General features: G+C 42.0%; 1 protein-coding gene and 1 long non-coding RNA gene across 3 annotated transcripts; one reads left to right on the forward strand and one right to left on the reverse strand.

The window, feature by feature from the left end:
• Window positions 1-1600: 1600 nt before the first annotated feature.
• On the reverse strand, window positions 1601-14544 carry LOC132386003 (ATP synthase F(0) complex subunit C1, mitochondrial-like). 2 transcript variants are annotated; one of them, XM_059958245.1, is made up of 5 exons: window positions 14434-14540; window positions 12324-12373; window positions 11355-11432; window positions 10353-10543; window positions 1601-1883 (listed from the first exon to the last, which is right to left on the reverse strand). In XM_059958245.1, the coding sequence occupies exons 2-5, from the start codon at window positions 12363-12365 to the stop codon at window positions 1769-1771; spliced, it is 426 nt and encodes a 141-aa protein (XP_059814228.1). In that variant the 5' UTR covers window positions 12366-12373; window positions 14434-14540; the 3' UTR covers window positions 1601-1768. The 2 variants fall into 2 exon arrangements, with proteins under 2 accessions (XP_059814228.1, XP_059814227.1); XM_059958244.1 differs by lacking the exon at window positions 1601-1883 and adding an exon at window positions 9383-10279 and having other exon boundaries at window positions 14434-14544.
• A 125-nt stretch (window positions 14545-14669) lies between these two features.
• LOC132386004 (uncharacterized) lies at window positions 14670-19973 on the forward strand. Its single transcript, XR_009509391.1, has 3 exons — window positions 14670-14914; window positions 15874-15971; window positions 19345-19973. It is a non-coding gene; the product is annotated as an uncharacterized LOC132386004 (long non-coding RNA).
• The last annotated feature ends 352 nt before the right edge of the window (window positions 19974-20325 follow it).

Genomic DNA, 20325 nt, shown 5'->3' on the forward strand with positions numbered 1-20325 from the left:
CTCCCCCTAGACGAAACGAGCTGATCGAGCCTGAGGTGACCCAGGGGGTTACACACTATTTAATTCATAAGACCAAGCAGCACCTATGGAAGAGTACACTTGAAGCTTCAAGCCGAAAAAGGCTTTGACTTCCAGCATCTTCAGATTTTCTCTATTTCTTATTATTTTTAATTCTTATGGATTGCAATGTACTGCTGCCACTGGTACCTGTGACATGGGAGAGTTTCTGTAAAAGTTTCATATGTATCACTCAGTCATTGTAGTTCTTAATTTATCAATTCAAATGTCAGAATCAAGTAAAGCTTATAAATTTGGTATGTCCACTTTAAGAAAAATACTGAAAAAGAATGGTATTGATGTAAGGATACCACTTTCCAGAGAAAATTGCAAAAGAACACCTGTATTTTCTACACCGCTTTTGGTACAAGGTTTTGTGGACAGATGAGACAAAAGTTTATGGCAGAAACTTTTGTTTCTGAAACAAAAAAGCAGAAATGCACATTGCTATGTTTGGAGGAAAAAGGGCACTGCACACCAACACCAAAATCTCATCCCAACTGTGAAGCACGGTGGAAGGAGCAATTTGGTTTGGGTCTGCTTTGCTGTTACAAGGCCTGGACAGCTTACAGTTGAGGGAATAAAAAATTCAAAATTTCATTAAGACATTTTATAGGAGTACACGCCTGAATCTTAATGGAACCTGGATGATGCAAAAAGACAATGATCTGAAACACAAGAGTAAAACAACAAAATAGTTTAAATAAGAGAAAATTGGACTTCATAAGTGGCCAGGTCAGAGCCCAGAGCTTAAACCTATTGAGATGCTGTGGCATGACCTGAAGAGGACTGTTCATGCAGGGTATTCCAGAAATACTGACGAACTGTAAGTTTTGTGTGGAGGTATGGTCTAAAATTCTTCCTCGGCATTGTACAAGACTGATCACCAGCTACAGAAAACGTTCAGTGAAGGTTATTGCTGTAAAAGGAGGTTCTACCAATTATTAAGAACAAGAGTTCACATACTTTTTCCATCCTGGACTGTGTATGATTAAACAATATTTTCAATAAAGACATGAAAAGTACAATTGTTTGTTATTAGTTAGGCAGATTATAATTGCTTACTATTGTATCAAACATCCAGAAATGGTTCATGCAAGAGGCACAGATTAAGTGGAAGACTGTTTAAAGATACATCACTACCAAAAGAGGTGTAAGATGTTCCTTCTTCCCACTAGAGTGATGGACATGTGGAACACCCTGCTAAGGTGTTGGTAAAGGCAGATACTCTAGTAACATTTAAGGAACTCTAAAATAGGCACATGGATGATATAAAAAAAGTAAGGCTATGTAGGAAGTAAAGGGTTAGAATAATCTTACAGTAGGTTAAAAGGTTAGCACTTCTTAGGCTTAAAGATCAGTACTATTCTATTAAAGTGCAGCACCCTGATGAATCCCACATGGTTGTAGGGAGAACATAACAAACTCTCTGTGTAGTGGCAGGAATTGAACTGTGACCTGGCAGCTGGTGTGATAGTATTGTGCTAACTGTATGCCCAGTTTCCAGACCAGAAATCTTCACTGACTGCATACTTTTCACAAGATTGTTTAACCATTTTATTCAGACATCGATCCTGCTGGACTAATTCATAAAGTTCTTACACAATTGACTGGACAAAACGATATTCCGTTTGAATACTCAGGGGTGGCAGAAGCCATCCACCCATTGCAATAGTCTTCCCCGGCCGTCTTCCAGATCTCACACAGGAATTTACATGGCAAAAAGAATGAGGAAGGCAACCATCAAACAGAAGAGCCCCATGGCCTCAGAGAGGGCAAAGCCCAGGATGGCGTAGGAGAAAAGCTGCTGTTTCAGGGAAGGGTTCCTGCAGAGGAAAAAAAAGTAAAACAAAACTTTTAAACACAAGAAATTCTGCAGACACCGGAAATCTTCAGCAACATACAAAATGCTGAAGGAACCAGGTTGGTCATTTATCATCAAAGAAGGGGAAATTGTCTGTGTTTCAGGTTAAAACCCTTCATCAAGATTGGAAATAGAAAACAGTTGCTTTCTCCAGGCAGTTAAGTCTGATCAACACACCCACCCATTAATCCATTCCACCAGACATCCAACCACTACTACTTCACCACTTCCTATCAGTTTCACCTTATGTACAGATGCTCCTGTGGTGAGTGTCATTTTATGGATATACAATCAATCAATGTATATAGGCTATCTTATGAATTCATATTTATTGTGTTCCTTATCTTATTCTGTTGTTTGTGCTGTATTGAATCAAGACTAACAAAAATTTTGTTTTCTTTTACACTTGTGTACTGGAAATGACATTAAACCAGGGGTTCCCAACCTGAGATTAAACCATCTTGAAAAAAGGGGAAGAAGCCAGAATAAGGCAGTGGAGGGGAAGAACTACAAGCTGGCAGGGAAGACACTGCCTGAAACTAATGCCATCTACAATATTCATTGCACCAATTCCCCCAACCTAAACCCATCAGACTTAAGGTGGACCAACTTGACATTTGGTGCCTGGGGGTGGAGAGAGGAGATACTGTCCACGACTATGGGAAAATGAGTACGTTTGCTAGGTGGAGCTCTACAGTTGAAGGTATTCATCTCACAGAGAACTATGCAAAATAACTACTTTCTATCATGGTGTGGAAGAGCAATACACTCTATTCTGCCTAGGTAGTGTTCAACAAGATGGCATTATTTCTCCTCCCAGTAAAAATTTCCCTCCTCTTCCCTCTTCAATTCCCACTTTGACTGCTTACCTCTTCTCCCCATCTGTCTATCACCTCCCCCGGGTCCCATCTACCTTATCTTTCTCCAATCAGATCCTTTCCTATCAGATTCCTTTCTCTCTAGTTCTTTTACCTTCCCATCCACCTGGCTTTACCTATCACCTTCTAGCTATCTTTCTTCCCCTTCCACCTTTTTATTCTGACATCTTCTCCTCTCCTTTCCAGTCCTGATGAAGGGCCTTGGCCCACAATTTCAGTTGTTTATTCTAATGACCAGAAGCCTCATGAATAACTGGCAGTAATGGGATCAACTAAAGCAGAGCACAAGCCCTTTGTTGCAAGATCTTATAACCATATAACAATTACAGCACGGAAACAGGCCATCTCGGCCCTTCTAGTCCATGCCGAACGCTCACTCTCACCTAGTCCCAATGACCCACACTCAGCCCATAACCCTCCATTCCTTTCCTGTCCATTTACCTATCCAATTTTACTTTAAATGACAATACCAAACCTGCCTCTACCACTTCTACTGGAAGCTTGTTCCACACAGCTACCACTCTCTGAGTAAAGAAATTCCCCCCTTGTGTTACCCTTAAACTTTTGCCAACTCTCAACTCATGTCCTCTTGTTTGAATCTCCCCTACTCTCAATGGAAAAAGCCTATCCACATTAACTCTATCTATCCCCCTCATAATTTAAAATACCTCTTTCAAGTCCCCCCTCAACTTTCTATGCTCCAAAGAATAGAGACCTAACTTGTTCGATCTTTCCCTGTAAATTAGGTGCTGAAATCCCGGTAACATTCTAGTAAATCTTCTCTGTACTCTCGCTATTTTGTTGACATCTTTCCTATAATTTGGTGACCAGAACTGTACACAATACTCCAAATTCGGCCTTACCAATGCCTTGTACAATTTTAACATTACACCCCAACTCCTATATTCAATGCTCTGATTTATAAAGGCTAGCATACCAAAAGCTTTCTTCACCACCCTGTCCACATGAGATTCCACCTTCAGGGAACTATGCACCACTCTGATGATCACTCTGTTCCACTGCATTCTTCAATGCCCTACCATTTACCATGTATGTCCTATTTGGATTATTCAAACCAAAATGTAGCACCTCATACTTATCAGCATTAAACTCCATCTGCCATCGTTCATCCCACTCGTCTAAATGGCCTAAATCTCTCTGTGAGCTTTGAAAACCTACTTCATTATCCACAACGCCACCTACCTTAGTATCATCTGCATACTTACTAACCCAATTTATCACCCCATCATCCAGATCATTAATGTATATGACAAACAACATTGGACCCAGTACAGATCCCTGAGACACACCACTAGTCACCCGCCTCCAACTTGACAAACGGTTATCCACCACTACTCTCTGGCATCCCCCATCCAGCCACTGTTGAATCCATTTTACTATTTCAATATTAATACCTAACGATTGAACCTTCCTATCTAACCTTCCATGTGGAACCTTGTCAAAGGCCTTACTGAAGTCCATATAGACAACATCCACTGCTTTACCCTCATCAACTTTCCTCATAACCTCTTCAAAAATTCAATAAGGTTTGTTAAACATGACCTTCCACGCACAAATCCATGTTGACTATTCCTAATCAGACCCTGTCTATCCAAATAATTATATATACCATCTCTAAGAATACTTTCCATTAATTTACCCATCACTGACGTCAAACTGACAGGTCTATAATTGCTATGTTTACTCTTAGAACCCTTTTTAAACAATGGAACCACATGAGCAATACGCCGATCCTCCGGCACCATATCCTTTTCTAATGACATTTGAAATATTTCTGTCAGAACCCCTGCTATTTCTACACTAACTTCCCTCAAAGTCCTAGAGAATATCCTGTCAGGACCTGGAGATTTATCCACTTTTATATTCCTTAAAAATGCCAGTACTTCCTCCACTTTAATTGTCATAGTTTCCATAACTTCCCTACTTGCTTCCCTTACCTTACACAATTCAATATCCTTCTCCTTAGTGAATACCGAAGAAAAGAAATTGTTCAAAATCTCCCCCACCTCTTTCGGATCCACACATAGCTGTCCACTCTGATTCTCTAAGGGACCAATTTTAACCCTCACTATCCTTTTGTTATTTATATAACTGTACAAACCCTTTAGATTTATTTTCACCTCACTTGCCAAACCAACTTCATTTCTTCTTTTAGCTTTTCTAATTTCCTTCCTAAGATTTTTCTTACATTCTTTACATTCCTCGAGCACCTCATTTACTACATGCTGCCTATATTTATTGTAGATCTCTCTCTTTTTCCTAACTAAGTTTCCAATATCCCTTGAAAACTATGGCTCTCTCGCAAACTTTTAACCTTTCCTTTCAACCTAACAGGAACATAAAGATTCTGTACCCTCAAAATTTCACCTTTAAATGACCTCCATTTCTCTATTACATCCTTCCCATAAAACAAATTGTCCCAATCCACTCCTTCTAAATCCTTTCACATCTCCTCCAAGTTAGCCCTTCTCCAATCAAAAATCTCAACCCTGGGTCCAGTCCTATCCTTCTCCATAATTATATTGAAACTAAAGGCATTGTGATCACTGGACCCGAAGTTCTCCCCAACACATACCTCCGTCACCTGACCTATCTCATTCCCTAACAGGAGGTCCAACACTGCCCCTTCTCTAGTTGGTCCCTCTATGTATTGCTGCAAAAAACTATCCTGCACACATTTTGCAAACTCCAAACCATCCAGCCCTTTTACAGAATGGGATTCCCAGTCTATGTGTGGAAAATTAAAATCTCCCACAATCACAACCCTGTGCTTATTACAGATATCTGCTATCTCCTTGCAAATTTGCTCCTCCAATTCTTGCTCCCCATTAGGTGGTCTTTAATACACCCCTATAGGTGTTACACCTTTCCCATTCCTCAATTCCACCCAAATAGTCTCCCTAGACAAGCCCTCTATCCTGCCACAGCACTGCTGTAATATTTTCTCTGACAAGCAATGCAACACCTCCCCCTTTTGTCCCTCCGATTCTATCACACCTGAAGCAATGAAATCCAGGAATATTTAGTTGCCAATCACATCCCTCCTGCAACCATGTTTCACTAATAGCTACAATATCATATTTCCAGGTATCAATCCATGCTCTAAGCTCATCCACCTTTCTTACAATGTTCCTAGCATTAAAATTAAATGCATTTAAGAAATTCTCCACCTCTTCCTCTCTGTTTATCTCTAACAGTACAAAGAACTTTATTGTCTTCTTTTTCTTCCTTCTCCCATACATCTGTTCCTACACTCTGGTTCCCCTTCCTTCTCGTATCTAGTTTAAATCCACTGGAATATTTGTCATGACACAGGGTTGAGTCCTGACAAAGGGTCTCGGCCCGAAATGTCCACAGTGCTTCTCTTATAGATGCTGCCTGGCCTGCTGTGTTCCACCAGCAATTTGTGTGTGTTGTTTGAATTTCCAGCATCTGCAGATTTCCTCGTGTTTGAAAGAATATTTGTCCCCCTCCGGTTCAGATATAAACCATCCCGCCGGAACAGGCCCCACCTTCCTTGGAAAACTGCCCAATTATCTATAAATCTGAAGCCCTCCCTCCTGCACATGTCTTCAGTCACGTGTTGATCTGCACTATCTTACTATTTCTAAACCCACCTGCACGTGGCACTGGTAGCAATCCTGATATTGCTATCCTGGAGGTCCTGTCCTTTAACTTGGTACTCACCTTTCAGGACCTCAGGACCTCCTCACTCTTCCTACCCATGTCATTGGTCCCTACATGGACCATGACATCTGGCTGCTCACCCTCCCTCTTGAGAATACTGAGAACTCGATCTGAGATATAGTGGACCTTGGCACCAGGGAGGCAACAGACCATCCGGGATTCTTGATCTCTTCCACAGAACCTCCTATCTGTCCCCCTAACTATCAAATCCCCTAGCACTACTGCTCTCCTCTTTTCCCTCCTTCCCTTCTGAGCTGAGGGTCCAGTCTCGGTGCCAGAGACGCAACCACTACAACTTGTCCCTGATAGATCGTCCCAACCAACGGTATCCAAAACTGTATACTTATTGTTGATGGGAACGGCCACGGGGGTGTTCTGCACTTCCTGTCTAATTCCCTTCCCTCTCCTGACAGTCACCCAACTACCTGTCTCCTGACTCCTAGGGGTGACCATCTCCCTGAAACTCTGATCTATTTCTGCCTCTGCCTCCCGAATGATCTGAAGTTCATCCAGCTCCAGCTCTAGTTCCCTAACTCGGGCTGATAGGAGCTGCAGCTGGATGCACCTTTTGCAGGTGTAGTCATCAGGGACAACAGTGCTTGCCCTGACTTCCCACATATGGAGCACTCAACTGCTCTAACTGCTGCCTCCATTACCTATCCCTAAGCTAATTAGATTAATTAAAGGAGCTTACCCGGCCTTACCTCACCTGGAGTGAAGCTCGTCCTCAGCCTCTGCTCGCTTTTTAAATTCCCCCGCTGATCTCAGAGGCTGACTTTCACGCACATGCGCAGTCTAGCCTCTTTGTCCTGAACAGTTTAAAAAAAAACAGCTTCTCTCCGAGCTTCTTTTACCTCTTCCCTCTTCGCTTCTTGCTGCGATTTAATGATCTTGTACTGATCATTTAACCTACTGAGAGTAATCGAAACCCCCCTCCACTGTCCTTTCATGTGCTTTTACCACCACCCTGGCTAGACGTCCCATGCACCCACAACACTGTTTTTAAAAAAAAGCTACCTCAAACAGTCCCTCCTATATAGGAACAGAATGACATCTGACCCATTGAGTCTGCTCCATCTATCCTCTCAGCACCAATGTCCTGCCCTCACCCCATAACCCTTCACGTCTTGACTAATCAAAAATGTTCGAACCTCTGACTTAAATGCATCCACTGACTCAGCTTACACAACTGTCTGTGGCAATGAATTCCAGATACACCACCCTCTGGCTTAAGATATTCCTCCTTTTCTTTATTGCAAATGGTCATCTGTCTATTCTGAGGCTGTGCCTAGACTCCATTACAGGAAACATCGCCACACCAGCCTATTGAGGCTTTCAAAACTCTATAGGTATTAATGAGATCCCCAACAAAACTTTACTTCAATCACCTAAAAAATGTCCCCTCATATTAACCATTGCTCCCCTGGGGAAAGTCTCTGTCTCTGCTTATTACCATGTACACTTTTTAGCAAGTGGCTTTTCAATCTTCTTAGTTCCAAAGAGAAAAACCCTACTCGCTCATCCTAACCCGGGGGTCGGCAACCTGCGGCTCCCAAGCCATTTGTGGCTCTTTCACCTCTGTGCTGCGGCTCCCTGTGGCTTTGGGAAATAATTGGTCAGTATTTAATTAAAATGTATTTTATGTTAGTTTGTTAGCTTTTGAAATGTAATTCTAAATTTGAAGATTATGGTGATCTTGTACAATCTAAGTGTGGCCTCACATTTCCTCACAATTAGCCAGCATTCCGGCTAAGGGAGATAGCCTACGGGGGTTTGTGAGTACGCGTCTTTTGCAGCATCTGCGTCCATGGGGGCTGGGTTGAGGGAGGCTTAAAAGCAAGGCTGTTTAGTTCGAATAAAGTTACCTTTGACTGCAGTCTTTATTTTAGCGCTGCGTGTAGCGCTACACCGCTACAACGTGTTTTTTATCGCTATTAATATACATCACCACTGCCAATGCCTGACACCCGCCAGTGCGCGCTTTTAATTCTTCGATCCAAGGTAGGCTACCTATGTAGTAACCTTCAACCCAACGTCTTTTTTTCGGAGTTCAAAATGTTTTTGTTGCATGCAGAAATGTAATTTCGTTTTCTCTGCAGGAGTTCATCAATTTCAAAAATGCAACACATTATAGTTTGTTTATACATAGCATAAAGGCAAAAAAAACCCGTTGTATGCAGTGTTATTTCATTTTGTGGCTCCCAGTGTTTTCTTTTCTGTGGGAAATGGGTCCATATTGGCTCTTTTAGTGGTAAACGTTGCCGACCCCTGTCCTAACCCTTTAAGACATGGTCTCCTATCCAGGGACCATGATGGTAAATCTTCTCTGCACCCTCTGTAAGCTTCCACATCTTTCCTACATAGAGTAAACCAGAACTGAACACAATATTCCATGTGATCTTACCAGGGTTTTATAGACCCTCAACATTACCTCAATGTTCTTGAACTCAATTGCCTGAATAATGAAGAACACGCTATGCATCTTCTTAACCAACTTGCAAGGGAACTGTAGGAACTATGTATCTATTTTCTGACTGTATGTATTAAATTTTGTGTTGCACTTTTATTATGCGTTATAGTCATTTGTCACAAGTTGGATAGTGGTAGAAATGAAGAGTATAGTTATGTATCCATGATTTATCCAAGTCAGTTTTAGTCTGGTTAGAGTAGGAAGTGGGTCACTATTGTTAAAATAGGCTTAACACTAAGCTACGTTTAAATATGCATAGGCCACTTACCACTTATATAATTTATTTATAGGTTCAGTAGTTTTTAATCTTTTCAACATCATTTGTTTCTGTTGGTTTCAAAATAAAGGATCAAACATTACTTTCTACAGCTTAGAACTTGGTTATTGTGGAGAGTGCATCAGTGTCAAACCACTGTACTTTGCATCTAAGAGGTTTTGGTATTTTCAACTAACTGTTACAGAAAACTCTGAGGCAGCCATGAGTGCAGAACCCAGGTTCCCTTGGTTCCTTCACACTTCCCGTTTTTTGAACGTTCGTTTTATGACAGCTTGCTGTTACAAAAAACCTAAAAGAGTATACCCATTTTCACTAACCAGAGGATTTTCACTTTTACAAAAAAAGACACCTTCTTTAAACGTGTGTTTACCCTGAAAAAGACTGCCATGACCATGAAGCCTTGTGTGGACAGTTGTGTGCGCTTGAATATACATGCGTACGCATGCACGTGCTGATTTTTCCCCCTCCAAATCGATTTTGCCTTGCTTTTCTTGATTCTGATAACTGAAACTACACCGTACATTCAAACACAAAGTAAACTGCAGATGCATGTGGTCAAATCAACACGTACAAACAAGCTGGATGAACTCAGCAGGTCGGGCAGCATCCACTGAAAGCAGACAATGTTTTGGGTTGAGACCCTTCGTCAGGACTGAAGGAGGGGGCAGGGGCCCTATAAAGAACGTTGGGGGAGGGGACAGGTAGGAAAGGTGAAGAAGGAATGTAAGGGGAGAGCACTATGGGTAGTAGTAGAATCATGAGAGAGGCGATAGGCAGCTGGAAGAGGAGACGGAGTGAAGGTGGGATGGGGGAAGGGAGAGGGAGGGAATTACCGGAAGTTGGAGAATTCGATGTTCACACCAAGGGGCTGGAGACTACCCAGACGATATATGAGGTGTTGCTCCTCCAACCTGAGTTTGGCCTCATCATGGCAGTAGAGGAGACCATGTACGGACATATCTGAATGGGAATGTGAAGCAGAGTTGAAGCCAGTGGGAACCGGGAGATCCTGTCTGTTCGTCTGTCTGTATATGGGGAACAGTCTGTTTGTAAAGTGTTAGAGCGAGAACAAGAGGCTAACAGAAGAAGGACACTCACCTGGCATATCCGATAATCAAGCTGCCGAATACAGTCCCAATGCCAGCACCGGAGCCGGCCACTCCCACAGTGGCAGCCCCAGCACCGATAAACTTAGCAGCAGTGTCGATGTCCCTGGAAGCAACACTGGTGTGGAGGTCCCGCTGTATAACCGGTATCAGTATACTCCCTGGTCCAGGGAGGAGCTGAGCCTAAAGAGGTGCCAGAAGATATTAACAAAATGCAAAACCTGTCCTCTTCAACTATATTCTCTGCACCTTTTCCAATTCTACCAATTGAATCAAATCACAGCTGAGTAGCCAACTGACTTCTCAAGGTTTTTCCCTCTCAAAGTGGAAGGAGTAATAAACATTACCTTGATTTGTCACATGTATATTGAAACATACAGTGAAATACAGCATTAGTGCCAATGACCACAGTCTGAAGTCTGAAATTCACATTCTATAAAATTGAAGAGCTATGTAGCAGAGTTAGAATGGTTTGAATAAGTTAAAAGGTCAGTTCAACACTGTGAGCCATAAGGTCTGTACTGTACTAAGGATAACTAATAAGAATCACCACACTTCCAAATATCTTTCAATTTTGGGAGAAATAGAGTAACCAGCAGAAATGCACAGAATCATGGAAATTATGTATAAAGTCCTTAAAGAGAGTGGTAGAAAGTGAACTCCAATTGCTGGTGCTACAAAGCATCACAGTAACAGAAACTGTGCTGCCCCTGGGAAAAATAGCCTTTAGCACCTGAAGACAGCAGCCTAATCAAAATCAAATCTAAGAGATCAAGTTCTAAAGGATAAGTATGAATAGAGGTGTGAGGTCACTGTCTTGATTGTTAATTGACACAAACAATGCATTTCATTGTATGTTTCAATGCACATGTAACAAATGAAATTAAACTTCCTTCTTTTCCTTTATAGGAAATAAGCAGGCTCTGTAGATGTACCCTGAACAATTCCATTTATAGAGACAAAACCAAGAAGTTTTCAGAAAGTGCGCACTTACTTTTTCATTTCGCAGCTCTGGTCTGCTTAAGATAGATGCTGACACAGGCCTAAGGAATGTCCTGGAAGTGCTGCGAACCTACAAAGGAAATCAAATAGTTTAATAATGATATTACATAGCCTCCACCCTACTCCAGATCCATCATTGGGCCACACCCACATCAAAACAGTCTAACCATCATCTGGAGCAATACACCAGTGTGTTGAGGAACTCAGGTCAGGAAACTTCTATGGAGGGAAATGAACAGCTGACATTTCAAGTTGAAACCCTTCATCAGGAGTGGAAGGAATATCATCTAGAAGGTGCTAGGGAAAATAGATGGAAGAGATAAAGGACTGCAGATAAGAGAGGTCAGTGGACCATGGAAGAAAGGGACGGAGGAGTGGTGCCAGAGAGATGTAGTGACAGGGTAAGAAAGGGTAACAGGGTAACTGGAATGGAAAAAGTAAAGAGAGGAGGAGAAACTGATATTCATACCTTCATCTCACCAGGTGCCACAGACAATCCTTCTCCAGATATTCTTCCCGTTGACCAATGGCCCTGCCAAGGCTCAATTACCATCACTTTTACTTTGAATGTTGTTTCTCAGCATAAGCACCCACAATCTATTCCAACTGCTCATGTTTCATGTACAGCAGCCTCAAGAAGACAGCCATGCTAGATCCTGGACAACTGAAACTCCCGCCATATTTCCCCATAGCTACATGTAGCATTTCCAAACCATTGCTGTTTTACTAGCTGCTAACCATCAAGCTACTCTGATTTCTGAGCAATACAAGTTGTTGAGGTGCATGAAAATTATCCCAAGAATGCAAAGGGGTTAACAAATGAGGAACATTATATAGCTCTGGGCCTATAATTACTGAGGGGGGGGGGGCGGTTTAAGAGAGGGGGGATTAGTGTGTGCTGTTGGTTGAGATCTCAGTGCAAACCAGAGTGAAGTGTAGAGAAGTGCATTAAAACACTCACCACAGCAGGACAGGAGACAAACTTTGCACAAGTGTACATCATGGTTAAACCTTAAAAGGAAGATGAAGCAAGTTACAAACATGAGGAAATCTGCAGATGCTGGAAATTCAAACAACACACACAAAATGCTGGTGGAAAACAGCAGGCCAGGCAGCATCTACTATAAGCCTACAGACTCTCACAGCTACCTGGACTATTCCTCTTCCCACCCTGTCACTTGCAAAAATGCTATCCCCTTCTCTCAATTCTTCTGTCTCAACCGATATGCTCTCAGGATGAGGCTTTTCATTCCAGGACGAAGGAGATGTCTTCCTTTTTTAAAAAAAAAGGGGCTTCCCTTCTTCCACCATCAACTCTGCTCTCAAACGCATCTCTCCCATTTCCAGCATATCTGCCCTCACCCCATTCACCCACCATCCCACTTGGGATAGGGCTCCCCTTGTCCTCACCTACCACCCCACCAGCCTCCAGGTCCAACGTATAACTTCCGCCACCTCCAACGGGATCCCACTACCAACTGCATCTTTCCCTCCCCACCTCTTTCTGCTTTCCACAGGGATCGCTCCCTACGCAACTCCCTTGTCCACTCGTCCCCCCCATCCCTTCCCACCGATCTCCCTCCTGGCACTTATCCTTGTAAGCGGAACAAGTGCTACACCTGCCCATACAGTTCCTCCCTCACCACCATTCAGGGCCCCAGACAGTCCTTCCAGGTGAGGCGACACTTCACCTGTGAGTCAGCTGGTGTGGTATACTGTGTCCGGTGCTCCCAGTTTGGCCTTTTATATATTGGTGAGACCCGACGCAGACTGGGAGACCGTTTCGCTGAACACCTACGCTTGGTCCGCCAGAGAAAGCAGGATCTCCCAGTGGCCACACATTTTAATTCCACGTCATATTCCCATTCTGATATGTCTATCCATGGCCTCGACTGTCAAGATGAATCCACACTCAGGTTGGAGGAACAACACCTTATATACCGGCTGGGTAACCTCCAACCTGATGGCATGAACATTGACTTCTCTAACTTCCGTTAATGCCCTTCCTCCCCTTCTTACCCCATCCCTGACATACTTAGTTGTTTGTTTTTTCCTCTCTCTCTGCCCATCACTCTGCCTGTTCTCCATCTCCCTCTGGTGCTCCCCTCCCCCTTTCTTTCTCCCGAGGCCTCCCGTCTCATGATCCTTTCCCTTCTCCAGCTCTGTATCACTTTCGCCAATCACCTTTCCGGCTCTCAGCTTCATCCCACCCACTCCGGTCTTCTCCTATCATTTCCTCCTCCACCCCCCCCCCTCCCACTTTCAAATCTCTTACTATCTTTCCTTTCAGTCAGTCCTGACGAAGGGTCTCGGCCCGAAACGTCGACAGTGCTTCTCCCTATAGATGCTGCCTGGCTTGCTGTGTTCCACCAGCATTTTGTGTGTGTTGTTGTTTGAAGCAAATTACACTGCTTTCAGAACTCTTCAACAAGTTCGGCCGGACCATATTACCGTGTTGAATCATTTGAACTTCTTACCGTTCTCATCCATTCTCACTATGACAGCCCAAAAGTTAATCAATTTATTCAACCTATCCTTTATTCTATGCGCTATATACCCAGCAGTTTACGGTAATTCAAAAACTAAAAAAAATAGAGTCCGCCTGTGCGGGAAGCATGCGACGTTTAATTCATTGCTTGATTCACTGACCTTTTGTGCAGCCTCTGGAGGTCAACATCGAGGTCAGTACATTGTAGAATAAGAAGTTACGAGCCCCCGTTTGCCCTTCGTACATTTGGGGGGAGTCCGAACTCAACGTCGGAGAAAGGGAAAAATGTCAACTTCTCGGGCGTGAGGAAAACGGCCGCACCGCAGATACCCTAACCCTCTAGGGCGTGGCTGTGGACTGGGTGAGAGCAGTGAACAGACACCCATCCACGAAAGGAAAAGTGGCCGGCGAATAAAACCTTGACCGGTCTCAACAACAATCCACCCACCACCCGCACACATCCCGCCAGCAAACGGGTAACTCCGGTCCCGATCTGCAATGACTCCGACACCTGAAAGCCCCAGCCACACTGGTTCCAAGCCGCAAATGCAAAGGGTCTGGGGTGAAAGCGCTAACTACCTACCAATGTAGCACCTCCAACCGCTTACAATCTTCGTCCCGCAATGGCGCCGCCACCGAATATTCACCTTCTCCTTTAAGCCACTTCCACTCTCCTCTCTGCTGATTGGTCTTCCATATACGGATATCCCGCCCACATCTTCTCCCCTCGCCTCTGTTACGTTCCCGCAGTGGACGATTGACTGGTATCATGGTGTAACTATTGAATTTCTTCCGGGTAATGTGCAAGGTTAAGGTGACATTGCGCCACGCATCTCTGCTTGACTGTGTAGATTATCAGCCATTTTAGCAAATTCCCAGCAGTCTTTCACAGATTTATTAGCAAAGGACTACGCGAACTTGATCAGGCATTTGCTGCATGGAGCTCTTTAGAAGTTTAAACAAGGAGAGTGATTTCCCGTTAGTGGTCCATTAGTTCTGAAGGCCTAGGCTGGGCAAGAAAAGCAATTTTTGGTGCGCTCAGACGATCCAAAATTCTGTGATAGGTGAGTTTTCAGAGTACCATATTTATCATGTTTAGGTGGGTCTCATTAGACTCACCACTTTAGTTGCAGTGGAACTACTTACTCTCACTAGACCTGCCATTCTCTCTGCTACCCCAATGAACATCTAATCCTGGTAATCCTCCAGGGATAAATTGTTAAATTAACAAACCAGCCCTTTCCTCCACCATCTCCAACATTTTGTAGAAAAAAATCTTTGACACTTTTCCAGTGTTTTTCAAAGCAATTTAATTCCTAGCACTCCTGCAAAGCTCTACATGGTCCCACCTTATTTAAATCTCATAGTGCAGGTTTGCTGTGACTGTGAGGACAATAACCAAGGGTTGCAAACTCAAATTATTGGGTATGCTATTCAAGTATGAGATGCGAAGACATTTTTTTTACCTTCTAGAGAGGATTCATGATAGGTTGGAATAACCTAAAAAGCCTGAAAATCAGAATTGTCTGCTCATCAAGTCAGCTCTGCCGTTTAACCATGGTTGAATTATTACCCATCTCAAAGCCACTATGCCTGCTTCCCATAACTATTGACACACTTTCTAATCAAGAACATATCAATTTTCACTTTAAATATACCATGACCTAGTCTCTGCAGCCGTCCATAGCAATGAATTCCATACATTTTCCAGAACCCTCTGCCTAAAGAACTTCCTCTTCACCTTTGTTCTAAAGGGAGTCTTTCTATTGAGAGGCAGTCCTAGACACCCCATTATAGGTGTAGGATTCTCATCAACTGTGATGTTAACTGTTCAGACTAACAAAATGGCTTCTCTGTGCTGTTAAAATGAAAAGGCTTCTCGGTAATGTCACTTAATGCTGTCATGGGTTTCTGTGTCTGGAATGTTTGGGTTATGACTGACGATAAGGAGGAACTAACCAATGGAGAATTGTTATGCTACCTTGTATGAGTGAGCTGATCCGGAGTTTGTGGGTTTTTTCAGGAAGAGAGCGAGGGGGACGACACATGAGGAGCGGACAGCAGTTCCAGAGCGACGGATACTGGACGTCGGCGGTTCAGATGGTGGCTGAAGGCTCAGAGGTTTGTTGTGGATGGAACCGAAGGCATGAGCTCCAACGTATTAAAATATCATGTGCACAATCTGATAAACTTACTGATTTATCACCTTTATCTTATCTGTTTCTACTAACCCATCACTAGGAAATAACTATAAAGTAGCAATTATTTACTCGCCTTTGGTGTATTGTCTGATATTTGTGTTGCAAGCTTGTACTGGGGAGGGCATTACACCGTATTTACACCAAAGTATTGCACTGTTGGCGGGGTGACGGCAGTTCACCCTAGGTAAATGGGGGTAAATTGGGGGCACAAACAGTACATAGGAAACATCCTCATGAACTCTAACTAGGTCTTCCAATATCAATACTTTTCAGTGAGATTCCCCTCATTGTAAAGTCTACCAAGTACAGACCAGAGTCGTCAAGTGTTCTTTATCTGTTAACCCTTTAATTTCAAGGATTATTCTCAAAATAAATGCTGTTTGCATTTGTCTATCTTATCAACAAATCAATCTGTAAGTTTACCTTTAGGCAATCTTGCAGAAGGACTCCAAGCACCTTTGCATCTCTGATTTCTGATATGTCACCCTGTTTGTAAAATAGTCTATGCCGGGGGTCGGCAACCCGCGGCTCCGGAGCCACATGTGGCTCTTTTACGTCTGTGCTGCGGCTCCCTGTTGCTTTGGGAAATAATTGGTCAGTATTTAATTAAAATGTATTTTATGTTAGTTTGTTAGTTTTTGAAATGTAATTCTAAATTTGAAGATTATGGTGATCTTGTACAATCTAAATTAGACGTTGTGGCGACCCATTTCCTGACACATCCGAACCGGCTCACAATTAGCCAGCGTTCAGGCTAAGGGAGATAGCCTACGGGGGTTTGTGAGTACGTGTCTTTTGCAGCATCCGCGCCCATGGGGGGCGGGTTGAGGGAGGCTTAAAAGCAAGGCTGTTTAGTTCGAATAAAGTCATCTTTGACTGCAGTTTACTGACTGCGTGTAGCACACCGCTACAACATGTTTTTATCGCTGGCTGTCCAGAGGGGGGGTGCTGAAACGCTTTGTCGCGTGTCTGGAAGAAGTGAAAACTTTCCTGGGCAGCAAAGGACTCACCTTTCCTGAGCTGGAACAGCCAGAGTGGCTGGAAAAGCTACACTTCATGTAGACATGACAGCGCACCTGAACACGCTGAACACAGCTCTTCAGGGGTAAGGACGTACAGCCCTGCACATGTTGGAGGATGTTTTGGCATTCGAGCGCAAGTTGACAGTACTTGCCAGAGATTTACAGAAAGGCACATTGTCTCACTTCCCCAATTTGAGAGAGTTCAAACAAGGTCACGACATGATAAATTCGGAGTATTTACATTCTGCAATCATCGCAATGCAAACTTTGTTTTGGAAATGCTTCTGTGAGTTCAGAGAGGAAAAAAACACATTATCCTTCCCGGTCACTCCCCTAAGCATCGATTCATCTCTATACTCTATTCCTCTAGAATTGAATGCCAACATTGCATTTGCCTTCTTCACCACCGACTCAACCTGGAGGTTAATCTTTAGGGTATCCTGCACAAGGACTCCCAAGTCCCTTTGCATCTCTATTTTGAATTCTCTCCCCATCTAAATAATAGTCTCCCTGTTTATTTCTTCCACCAAAGTGCATGACCATACACTTTCCAACATTGTACTTTAATTGCCACTCTTTGCCCATTCCCCTAAACTATCAAAGTCTCTCTGGTTCCTCAACACTACCCACTCCTCCACCTATCTAGTAACCAGCAGCCAGCCAGAATAGATCCCTTTATTCCCACTCTCTGTTTTCTGCCAATCAACCAATGCTCCACCCACACTAGTAACTTCCCTATAATTCCATGGGCTCTTATCTTGCTAAGCAGCCTCAAATGCAGCACCTTGTCAAAGGCCTTCTGAAAATCCAAGTACACCATGTCTACTGCATCTCCTTTGTCCACCTTGCTTATAATTTTCTCAAAAAATTGCAGTATGTTAGTCAGGTAGGATTTTCCTTTCAGGAAACCATGCTGGCTTTGGCCTGTCTTGTCATGTGCCTCCAGGTACTCCGTAATCTCATCCCTAACAATTGATCCCAACAACTTCTCGACCACTGATATCAGGCAAACAAGACTATAGTCTCCCTTCAGTTGCTTCCAACCTTTCTTAAATAGTGGAATAAAATTTGCAATTTTCCAGTCATCCAGTACAATGCCAGAATCTATTGATTCCTGAAAATCATTGTCGTATGCAATATCTCTACTTACTTCAGAATCTGAAGTGCATTCCATCAGGTTCAGGAGATTTATCACACATTAAGCTTCCTGAGAATCTTCTTCATTGTAATTTTCACTGTACATATTTCACTTCTCTGACACTCCTGAATATACTACAGATGTCTTCCACTGTGAAGACTGATGCAAAATACGCATTCAGTTCCTCTGTCATTTCTGTCTCTCTCATTACAATATCTCCAGTGTCATTTTCTATTGGACTGCTATCTACCCTTGACTCTCTTTTACCCTTTATATCTGTGCACTTGTAATGCTACTGTGACACAGTAATTTCCTTTGGGATCAATAAGGTATCTATCTATTCTTAATTTATTTTTTTCTGCCACTTTGTTTCTGATTTTGCCTGTGATTATTCCTGTTACTTCTATGTATGCAAAAAAGCACATTTCCATGCAGTTATTTCTAATGTTATGAAGAAAATGATCAAATTCAGAAAAGCAATATCATGATAAATAACACATAAAAACATTAAAAGGTTTTATTTTCAAGATTATTGATAATTTATAGAGAACCAGAGGTAACTGGCTGGTATGATACAGAATACGATGGAAGTTAATGCTCCAGTTATTGCAATCTTCATATTTTGTGTTCATTTTTTGCTTCTATGTTATTTAAATCCCACAGTGGGGCTGCTGTACAATTTAAAGAAATATGATTACAAAATTTTGTTTCCATAATCAAGAACTGCTTAGCTCAAGACAATAAATTAATCCAACTAAATAGAATGTATATAATAATGAGGTTAAATTTGTTCTGAAAAAGTCAAATGCAGAGTACCCACCATATATGAAGTAAAAAAAAGCTTGAAGTTAAAAGGAAACCCTTTACAAAGGCAAAATTTTATAGATAAGATTCACAGGACTAGAAACAAAAGAAAATTCTCCTGTCCTTTTATTTTTGTGTGCGCATGTAGAAGAGCAAAACTATGCAACACAGAATTGCCAGTGCATTCTGTAAAGTATAATGTTCAAGGCAACTGCGGAGTAAAAGAGAAATAAACAGAAATCATACAAATACTGAACCTGTTCTGGACTGTCAAAGAGCCTTCTGTACGATGCAACCACTTATCTTTTCTCTTTACTGTTGTGTGTTAGATGATGAAGATGGATACCAGATTTTCATCAAGAAACCAAGACACTACTAGGAACAGACTGATCTGTGGAATGGTCACTAATGTTAATGCTTCATGTGATTATCATACAAAACCAGTCATCTTTTTTTAACTATACTATTGAAACTGCAGCCAGAGCAAATGCTAACACAATGTGTTCATTGATACTATGCCAGAAATGGCATGGAGAGTCATTTTAAATTGCATGTGTTTGTACAGTGCACAAACCAGTAATGTTTAAACTGTAGCATAATCATGAGTACACTGGAGTGCATCTACTGTACAAATCAATGTATACTCTTCATTTTCATATTATCTACCAGTAAAATCTTACAACTGTGACATTCAAGTAGAATTACATGTAGGAATGAAAATACCTTGTTCATCTAAACAGATATTTCAGAATTATACATAGTCCAATTAATCAATGTCACTAAAGCTACAACTCAAATATTCTTCTCTGGTTTTATTGTAAACGGATTTCAAAAAATATCAGGCCGATTATTGTTTAATACAATTATTGTTGGGTGTGTTTTATTCATTGGATAAGTTAAGAAGCTCCTTTTGAAATAGGTATTTCCACACTGGTCAATAAAATAATGCACTAGTACAGCCTCTCCTCTTTTTTAAGGTAGGTTATTTGAATTTTAAGATATATGGTTCTTGTGCTATGCTAATTATTAATGCTTTGTTGCATACAATGGGCAATGGGTTTAACAAATATTACTGTTCAGCCTGCAAGTCATATACAGTTTATTGTAAACACTGTTTATTATATATCTCTTCAAAATTTCCAGGATTGTTCTTTATGCATGTAATAGGAATATAACATCATATTAATACTGACTGACTCAAAAATGTTGATTAAAATATATAAAATTAACAAAATAAATCAACATATAAATGATAGTTTAATACTCTTCCTTTAAACACACTATGATCTTAAATAACAAATTTCATGAGA

This window comes from Hypanus sabinus, assembly GCF_030144855.1.
Source record: "Hypanus sabinus isolate sHypSab1 chromosome Y unlocalized genomic scaffold, sHypSab1.hap1 SUPER_Y_unloc_10, whole genome shotgun sequence".
Classification (NCBI taxonomy): Eukaryota; Metazoa; Chordata; class Chondrichthyes; order Myliobatiformes; family Dasyatidae; genus Hypanus; species Hypanus sabinus.

Excerpts from the sequence above, each read along its gene's own strand:
- LOC132386003 (XM_059958244.1), bottom strand. The coding sequence starts at position 12,365 with ATGATGTACACTTGTGCAAAGTTTGTCTCCTGTCCTGCTGTG. Across the intron at positions 11,433-12,323 it reads TTGTCTCCTGTCCTGCTGTG|GTTCGCAGCACTTCCAGGAC; the intron begins GTGAGTGTTTTA and ends TTTCCTTTGTAG. Across the intron at positions 10,544-11,354 it reads CAGAGCTGCGAAATGAAAAA|GCTCAGCTCCTCCCTGGACC; the intron begins GTAAGTGCGCAC and ends GCACCTCTTTAG.